This window comes from Triticum dicoccoides, chromosome 5B, assembly GCF_002162155.2.
Source record: "Triticum dicoccoides isolate Atlit2015 ecotype Zavitan chromosome 5B, WEW_v2.0, whole genome shotgun sequence".
Classification (NCBI taxonomy): domain Eukaryota; kingdom Viridiplantae; phylum Streptophyta; class Magnoliopsida; order Poales; family Poaceae; genus Triticum; species Triticum dicoccoides.
The window spans coordinates 25,604,078-25,613,176 of NC_041389.1; the positions used below are offsets into that span (position 1 = coordinate 25,604,078).

Sequence of the window (9,099 nt, forward strand, 5' to 3'; positions counted from 1 at the left end):
AGGGTCCCTCGATTCAACAATTTGGCATTCGAGTTTAATTAATTAATTAATTAATTAGATTGTATTGTAGCAAGTCGGGGCACAAGAAATAAAGCAGCATTTTGCTTGCACATCCAGTCGAGTGAATTATTATTATTACCATCTCAGTTATAATAATTAAGGTGTTTAATTTGGCAAGCATGGAGAATGGAGGGTACTTGGGGACCCAATACATTCTTGTGATAATAGTTTTGGCAGGCTTAGGGTCATCAAGACCCGTGTACTCGGATAAATTCCTTTTTGATGGAACAACCACCGTTGAGTTATTTATTGCCAAAGAAATTTCAGAAAATCTAGCCAAGGGAGAAATGATCCGTTTATAAGAAAAACTTGGCTGGAAAACCCTACAAGTCCCGGTTATATTTGAGAAAAAAAATATGTGAAACACCCCGCAACATACCTACCGATAAACAAAGATTACGGCTAAAACAAGCCACGTCGGCAAGCCTACCAAGTACAACGCACAGACAAATCACCCCCCTAAGTACCTCCAGATGTGGTATCATCATCGTCTTGCCTATGAGCTCACATGTCTGTATTGTCAGTCACAATGTTGCAAAGACACCTTCCTGCATACCGCATATCGCAACAATCATGACCTCTAGCCCTGTCAATACTCTCAAGAAAAATGATCATGGTCATAAACTTGGGAGGCGTGAAAAGATAGAGTCCAAAGAGTATGACACTCCACCATATATTGCAGACGTAGGTCCCTTCTTTTCCATTTTGAACTTTCCGTTCGATGGTAATTTGTATGTTAACCTTTTTAGGGTATGCTAGTTCAATAGGCTTTTGGCGTTGATATCCTTCATATATATGCTCTATTTTAAGCACCAACATGCAAAATTTTCCCCTCCCGTGGAATTTTGACCAGTTAGTATTTCTGTAAATATAAGGCATTGTTTCATTAAATGTAGTGAAGTGACAATTTAAAGTTTTCATTATGAACAATATTTTCAATTGAAACCGAACTAGAGGAGAACACACAAAGAAAATTGCACCAACCACAATTTCTAGAAAGGGGGAATCTACAAGAAAGAAAACTTTTGCACTTTATTTACACTCTAGAGCCAAAATAGATTCAGCGTTTATTAGCAACCAGGAGACCTAAAACCTAAACTCTTCTCATTCTCAGTAATAAACTGAAAAATAAAATTCCTAAACTCTGGACACTTCCTTCCCTTGAGCTACACACCACAAAATTAAAAAATCTCAATCCAGGGCATTTACCACGATGGGGCTCCTCACATAGTGGGTCCCATCAGACCAGAGGAGCTTCCCAAAGACGTAGCCCCTCCCGAGTTTGTCCTTTTCCGACGCCACCTTCACCTTGAACTCCTTCTCCTCGCCGGCCTTCTCGAATACGAGCACCGTCGGGTCAACGGTCATGTTGACCCCGAAAGGCGCGCGCCACGATGCGCGGTACGTCCCGGGCCGGCCCACGTTCTTGAGCCGCCTCTTGATCGTCATCCTGTGGCGCAGCGCCGGCACCGCAATGGATGGGTAGTTGAGGTCCTCCATCGGGGGCGGCTTGGCCGGGCATGTAAACTTGCCGGAGCTGAGCCTGCTCAGGTCCTTGGTGGAGAAGCCGAGGGAGCAGAGGAAGGTGAAGTAGCCGTTGGGGGTGATGTCGTAGACGAGGCCCGGGTCAACGGCGCGGTTCGGGTGCACGTTGCCGGAGCCGTAGGCGAACGGGGTGGCCTCCTTGCCGTCCATCTCGCGCATGGGCGCGCCGGTGTTGTCCTGGGTGCGCGCGGTGGTCATGACCGCGGATCGCATCATAGCGGGGCTCCAGTTGGGGTGCGCCGCCTTGAGGAGGCCCATGACACCGGAGACGTGAGGGCACGCCATGGACGTGCCGGACATGATGGCATACTCGGAGCGGCGCTTGTCGGCGGCCACCTCCGTGGGGCTGACGTACTCGGTGAAGGCGGCGAGGATGTCCACCCCCGGCGCGGCGACGTCCGGCTTGAGGACGTAGGGCAGCGTGCCGCTGGGCCCGTGAGCGGAGAAGGCGGCGATGGATGGCGAGTTCTTGACACCGAGCTCCGTTTTGGACGGCGAGATGTTGGCCGCCGGCTCCGGGGTGGACGACATGTAGTTGTAGAGCGAGACGGCCTCGGTGTAGGTGATCATTGTGGCCGGGAGCACGTGCGGGTCGGCTTGGATGTCGTTGCCGTCCATCTCGCCGTTGGCAAGGATCATCCCGACGCCGCCGGCGGTGAGGACGGTCATCCCCATCATGACCCGCGGGACATCCCCGCCGCGGACGCACACGACGATCTTGCCCTTGACCTTGGCCGGGTCAAGGCAGCCCGTGGCGCAGTTTGTGGCGAGGTTGACGGTGCAGTTGGGGAGCGCGGCGCTGCTTCCGTTGATGAGCGGGAAGAGCTTGTTGGAGTGAAGGTCGGATGCCTCAAGGCTTATCCCCCTCATCGTGGCGTTGTTGCCGAGGGTGAGCTGGTCGGGAAAGTCCCTGTCGACGGTGCTGGCGGCGACGGTGGTGACCCATGGCGCGGAGTTGACGACGGTGTCCTCGAAGGGCCCGGCGTTCCCCCCGGAGCAGACGACGGCGACGCCGTGGATGGTGGCGTGGAGGGAGCCGAGGGTGACGGCCTCGTGGAAGTAGGAGCTGGCGTCGGCGAGGGGCGCGTCGACGCCGAAGGAGACGGTGATGACGTCGGCGCCGTCGTGGACGGCGGCCTCGAAGCCAGCGATGACGTCGGCGGTGGCGCACTCCCCGGTCCAGCAGACCCTGTATACAGCGACGCGGGCGCGCGGGGCGCCGCCCTTGGCGGTGCCGTTGGCGTAGCCGAAGAGGTTGGCGCGCGGCACGAAGCGGCCGGCGGCGGTGGAGAGCGTGTGCGTGCCGTGGCCCTCGGTGTCGCGCGTCCAGTTGCCGTCCACGGCGGCCGGGTGCGACAGCAGCATGTCCTTGTTGAAGTACTTGGCGCCGATGAGCTTCTTGTTGCAGGGCACCCCGTACTTGGCGGTGTCGGTGCAGGAGCCCTTCCAGCGCTTGGGCACCGGGGCCATGCCCTCGTCGTTGAAGCTGTTGGATTCCGGCCAGACGCCGCTGTCGAGGCTGGCGATGATGACGTTCTGGCCGAACTTGCCGTGCTTCCAGATGGAGTCCGGGAGCACCTGGCCGCCCCTCTCCATGTCCATGAAGCCCCATGACCTGGTCGTGTGCAGCTTCATCATCTTGCTCGGCATCACCGTCAGCACATCCGGGTGCTCTGCTCTCCATCAATCGCCCAACCAATCAATCAGTTAATCAATCAAGGGGAAACTGTAAAAGAGATACGTGGCCAAGCCATTGATGTTCTTGAGTAATGAAGGAATGGGAATGGCTGCCTTACTTGCCATCTGGTTGGCCACCTCCTCCTCGAGATACGCGGCGAAGCCATTGATGTTCTTGTTGTAGGAGTAGAAGATGGCGTCCCTCGCCGCCTGCTTGCTCCCGACGACCGATGCGAGGAGCTCGTGGTGCGACTCGGTGGCGCGCGCGTGGTCCTCCGCCGTCGCCTCGCGGCCGTAAGGGTGCGCTCCCAGGTACACCACGTACGACTGCGCATGCATGATGCATGCATCATCGTCAGACCAAACGCGAGATGACATCCATCCATGACGGTGAAATAAAGGCGAAAGAAACATGTAACGATTTGCTTACATACCCTCTTCCATGCGTGGACGAGGCGGCACTCGGCGGCGCACAGGAGGAGCACGGCGGCGAGGATGAGCAGCGCCCGGCCCGCCATCTTCTTCGTCGTCTTCTTCAGTAGTGGTCTCGCCGGCGGCCGGCCAGATGGTGTGGTACTTGCAAGTGGACCCCGTCTGCGGCGTGCCGGTGTAAATAGAGCTTCATTCGCGGATCACGGAGAGAGGGTTCTATATTTGGCCGGTTCTGACTGTGGCGACAGCAGCAGAGCAGAGCGGATCGCTTAGCCTCAGGAACGCTTCAACACCCAACTGACTGACCCCTACTAACAAGGCTGTTCATCCGGCCGGTATAGGGGTTACTTAGAGGTTTTGTCGGAGCAAATTGGGTTGGGTACTCCCTCCATAAACCCATGCTTACATACAAAAATGCTAGGGGTCTTTTTTTCGAGAGTACAAAATGCTAGGGGTCTGACTATGTTACATCTAGATGTGAGATAATACCTCACATCTGACATCATCCTACATTGTGAATCCTCCCGTTGACAACTTTTTCCCGTTGTGTCTTTGTTTGATTGTTTTTTTTTTCGTTTCTGAAGCGTCCATGCCGCACCCAGCATCATGCCCAGGACAAATTCTGCCACGACACAATCCTATTGTTGGGCCCTGTCTATGTTGTTGGGCCTTGCAACTTTGTTTAGTTTTGTCGTAAAAAAAGAAAACCCTAGATCTAGGCCTCTTTACAAAAAAAAAACTTGAGAAAAAGTACCTTTTAAGACGAAAAAAGCATGAAAGGAATTTATAACCATTTAATTTAACCTATAAACATGCATACAGTACATTTTTCAGAATAGGTGCTGGATTCCAAAAAAAAATATGAAAAGGCTAAGTAATCAATAGTCCAAAAAACTCTATAAAACTTACATATGCTACCTAGTTTACATGAAGTTCTATTCACTCGAAATCATGTTTCAAATTTTTGATGACATGTCAAATGTCCTATGAATCAAAAAAGATTTAAAGTTATACTACAGAAAAACTTTCAGAAAAAAATAGAAGTTATATTTTAAATTATTTTAACAAACAGTTGATAATTAATACTTCTTCCAAACGTATCACAACATCTGTAGCCTGGGTGATGTAGCAGCAAAGAAAAAATGTAGATGGAGCACATCATATCTCATTGATTTTTCACATGGACAACCTGATCCTGCACAAGCAAACCACAAAAGTTGTACCGTTGCTCATTGTAAAATCAGTACTGCACAAATGCAGCACACGCCAAAAAATATGTACCACCTATGCCAACAGGCTGACAGTGTTATTAACCTCTTAAGAAATTTTATAAGCATAGAAAGTTCAGTGTCCATATGACCACTTTGGCACCTTGTAAGAGCCTTCAAATCTAAAACCATCAGACTAACAACACATGGTGTAAAACACGAAAAACAAGAATTATATTTCCATAGAGAAATGGACACCAACTCTCCGTCATCACCACTCATACACAGCTAATTTTTTTTTAAATAATACATTTTTTATTAATTTTCATAAATATTACGCTAGATAAAAAAATTCAAAAATAATACACCGTCGGCCCGCTGCAGGCCGATTGGGCCTAGTCGGCCCACAGCAGGCCGATTGGATTCCAGTCGGCCTACAGCTGGCCGACTGGCCCCTGTCAGCCCACTGTGGGCTGATTGCGTCCTGTCGGCCCACTGTGGGCCGACTGGAGCTAATTGGCTCGCTATGGGCTAATTGTTTTGCAAAAAAGTAGGCATAAAAAATATATGTTTTAAAAAATGTTAATCATGTAATTAAAAATGTTAAACGTGTATAAAAAAATATTCCTGATGTATACAAAAAATGTACAATATATATGCAAAAATGTTGACATAAAAATATGTTTTGAAAAGTGTTAAGCATGTATTTAAAAATTGTTAAATGTGTGTATAAAAATGTTCCTTATTTATACAAAATATATAGAATGTGTATGAAAAAAAGTTGACACCAAAAAATTATGTTTGAAAAGTTGACATTTTTTCAAATACAAGATTAAAAATTGTTAAATGTGTGTATAAAAAATGTTCCTTATTTATAAAAAATATATAGAATGTGTATGAAAAAAAGTTGACACCAAAAAATTATGTTTGAAAAGTTCACATTTTTTCAAATACATGATTAAAAATTGTTAAATGTGTGTATAAAAAATGTTCGTTATCTATAAAAAAATATAGAATGTGTATGAAAAAGAGTTGACACCAAAAAAATATGTTTGAAAAAAATGTTTCAGTTCCATACAAAAAGAGCAACCAATCATATTTTTTTCACAATCTTGATTTATTTTTTGTCACCAACTCACCAACATAATTTTTTGGTGTCAACTTTTTTTCATACACATTCTATATTTTTTGTATAAATAAAGAACATTTTTTATACAAACATTTAACAATTTTTAAATACATGATTAACACTTTTTAAAACATACTTTTTATGTCAACATTTTTGCATATATATTGTACATTTTTTGTATATGTCAGGAACATTTTTTTATACACGTTTAACATTTTTTAATTACATGATTAACATTTTTTTAAACATATATTTTTTATGCCTATTTTCTGCAAAAACAATTAGCCCACAGTAGGCCAATTAGCTCCAGTCGGCCCACAGTGGGCCGACAGGACCCAATCAGCCCACAGTGGGCTGACAGGGGCCAGTCGGCCAGCTGTAGGCCGACTGGAATCCAGTCGGCCTGCTGTGGGCCGACTAGGCCCAGTCGGCCTGCAGCGGGCCGACGGTGTATTATTTAAAAAAAAAACTGACCCAGCGTAATATTTATGAAAATTAATAAAAAAATGTATTATTTAAAAAAATTAGCTCATACACATTCAGAAACTTCTAAAAACAACATCTAAAAACACGACAAAAAATACAAAAGAAACCAATTGGTAGCAAGCGAGATGACACGGGCCACCAGCCCTCAAAATAAATTTCATAAACAGAAAAAGATAAAACAGTCCATACAACCATCTTGGCCAGAGTATCTGCATATATCAGATTTATCGATATATCGATGTGCATTTTGTCCAGAGTATCTGCATGTATCAGATTTAAGCTGTTGCCTCCGTCCACGAGTATCTTCCGAAGTCAGCAGCTGCCTACAATTGGGTTGAGGACCAGCGCGGCGGGGCACCTGTTCGGGGTCGATTTTGGCTGATCTTTATGATCAAAGGTGATTGGTGTGTCTGTCCACGCACCCCGAGTTGTCACCTGTCAGATGAAATTGATTTCCCGCAGGGCTCATTTGCGTTGGTTGTTGGACGCGAAGGTCTCGTAAATCATCATGACCTCGTCTTCGTCCGAGGACTGTTCTGTCTGGTTGGGGGTGCCCTCCAGGAGGGCGGGTCCTCCCTTAGCCACCTGCCTCACCACCCAACAGTCGCGAAGGCTGTGAATAAGACAGAAAATGAGCAGAATAACATGTATCAGGCATGGTTTATCCAGGAGGCCGTCGAGGGTAGTCCCGGGGTGGCCGGAGGTTTTCTTCTTTTTCTGAGGTCTTTCGACCGGTGTATTCCGCTTGCGGGACTCGCGCCGAGGTGCGGGTCTATCGCGTTTCGAATTGTGTTCACAGATCGAATCTGCGCTTTCCCCGGCCAGCCAAGCATCTTCGATGGTGCAGAATCTGGACATCAGATTGGACACTTCCAGGAGTGTTTGAACACAGCAACGAGCGAGGGTGTTCCAAAAGCCTTTATCCTTGCATCTGTGCTGGGAGGCTGTTATTATATCCGAGTCCTGGTAGTTCGGTGTCTTGTTTTTGACAAACAAGAACCTAGCCCAGAACTGCCTGATTGATTCATCGAGAAATTGTTGCACATAAGCCAGATCCCAGATGTCTGGTGCGCCCGAGTTATCAGGGTGATACTCGATGTGGGAGGTGGGTGGTTGAGTTTCGATCTCTAAGGACCATGGGTCCGAAGCCCTAGCGTCCTCATCCCATGTGAGGTCTGTGGCCATTGGATCGGCCGAACTGATTTAAAGATCAGTTTCATCAGCTATCTCTAGTCGGCCGCTGTCTGAGTCACTTTCCAAATAGTACCTTAGCCCTTCGCCCTTAAAGGAGGGTTCGACAAGGGCCGGAGAGGAGTCATGGGTCGCCTCTAGCTCGCAAAGGATGGAAGGCGTTTTCATGGCAGAAGTTCCGGGAATGGGAATTGATAACCCACAAGTATAGGGGATCAATTGTAGCCTCTTTCGATAAGTAAGAGTGTCGATCCCAACGAGGAGCTAAAGGTAGACAAATATTCCCTCAAGTTCTATCGACCACCAATACAACTCTACGCACGCTTAACGTTCGCCTTACCTAGAACAAGTATGAAACTAGAAGTACTTTGTAGGTGTTGTTGGATAGGTTTGCAAGAATATAAAGAGCACGTAAATAAAAGCTAGGGGCTGTTTAGGTAAAGAAGCAACTAAGTTAGTTTTAGTAGAGAGCTTTTTGTCACAAGAAAGTTATTTGTCCCTAGGCAATCGATAACTAGACCGGTAATCATTATTGCAATTTTATTGGAGGGAGAGGCATAAGCTAACATACTTTCTCTTCTTGGATCATATGCACTTATGGTTGGAACTCTAGCAAGCATCCACAACTACTAAAGATCATTAAGGTAAAATCCAACCATAGCATTAAAGCATCAAGTCCTCTTTATCCCATACGCAAACAACCTACTTACTCGGGTATGTGCTTCTGTCACTCACGCCACCCACCATAAGCAAATCATGAACATATTGCAAACCCTACAGCGGGAATCCCTCACGCTTGCATGACACGGAGAGCACCATAGGACAACACCAATAATAAAACATGCAACTCAAACCAATCACGATCATCAATTAACCCATAGGACAAAACGGATCTACTCAAACATCATAGGATAGACATACATCATTGGGAAATAATATATGGCGTTGAGCACCATGTTTAAGTAGATATTACAGCGGGTAAAAGAGGGGTTACACCGCTGCATAGAGGAGGGAAGATTTGGTGATGATGGCGGTGAAGTTGTTGGTGGAGATTGCGGTGATGATGATGGCCCCGGTGGCACTCCGGTGCCACCGTAAGCGAGGGGGAGAGAGCCCCCCTCCTTGTTCTTCTTCCTTGACCTTCTCCCTAGATGGCAGAAGGGTTCTCCCTCTGGTCCTTGGTCTCCATGGCATGGGAGGAGCGAGAGCCCTTTCGAGATTGGATCTGTCTCTCTCTGTTTCTGCGCTCCCGGCTTCTGCCCTTTCACCGTTTCTTATATATGCAGAGATCCGTTACTCTGATTGGATTGAAACCTTCGCCCAGATTTTTCTCCGACAATTAGCTTTCTTGCAGCCAAAGAAGAGCAGCAA

At 47.2% G+C, this 9,099-nt stretch overlaps 1 protein-coding gene across 1 annotated transcript; it reads right to left on the reverse strand.

The window, feature by feature from the left end:
* Window positions 1–1,033: 1,033 nt before the first annotated feature.
* On the reverse strand, window positions 1,034–3,925 carry LOC119305061 (subtilisin-like protease SBT5.3). The gene is made up of 3 exons (XM_037581685.1): window positions 3,717–3,925; window positions 3,402–3,609; window positions 1,034–3,278 (listed from the first exon to the last, which is right to left on the reverse strand). The coding sequence occupies exons 1-3, from the start codon at window positions 3,798–3,800 to the stop codon at window positions 1,252–1,254; spliced, it is 2,319 nt and encodes a 772-aa protein (XP_037437582.1). The 5' UTR covers window positions 3,801–3,925; the 3' UTR covers window positions 1,034–1,251.
* Window positions 3,926–9,099: the final 5,174 nt, after the last annotated feature.

Coding starts and splice junctions, on each gene's coding strand:
- LOC119305061 (XM_037581685.1), bottom strand. CDS start 3,800: ATGGCGGGCCGGGCGCTGCTCATCCTCGCCGCCGTGCTCCTCCTGTGC. Junction 3,610..3,716: donor TCGTCCACGCATGGAAGAGG/GTATGTAAGCAA, acceptor ATGCATGCGCAG/TCGTACGTGGTGTACCTGGG. Junction 3,279..3,401: donor GGTGGCCAACCAGATGGCAA/GTAAGGCAGCCA, acceptor GATGGAGAGCAG/AGCACCCGGATGTGCTGACG.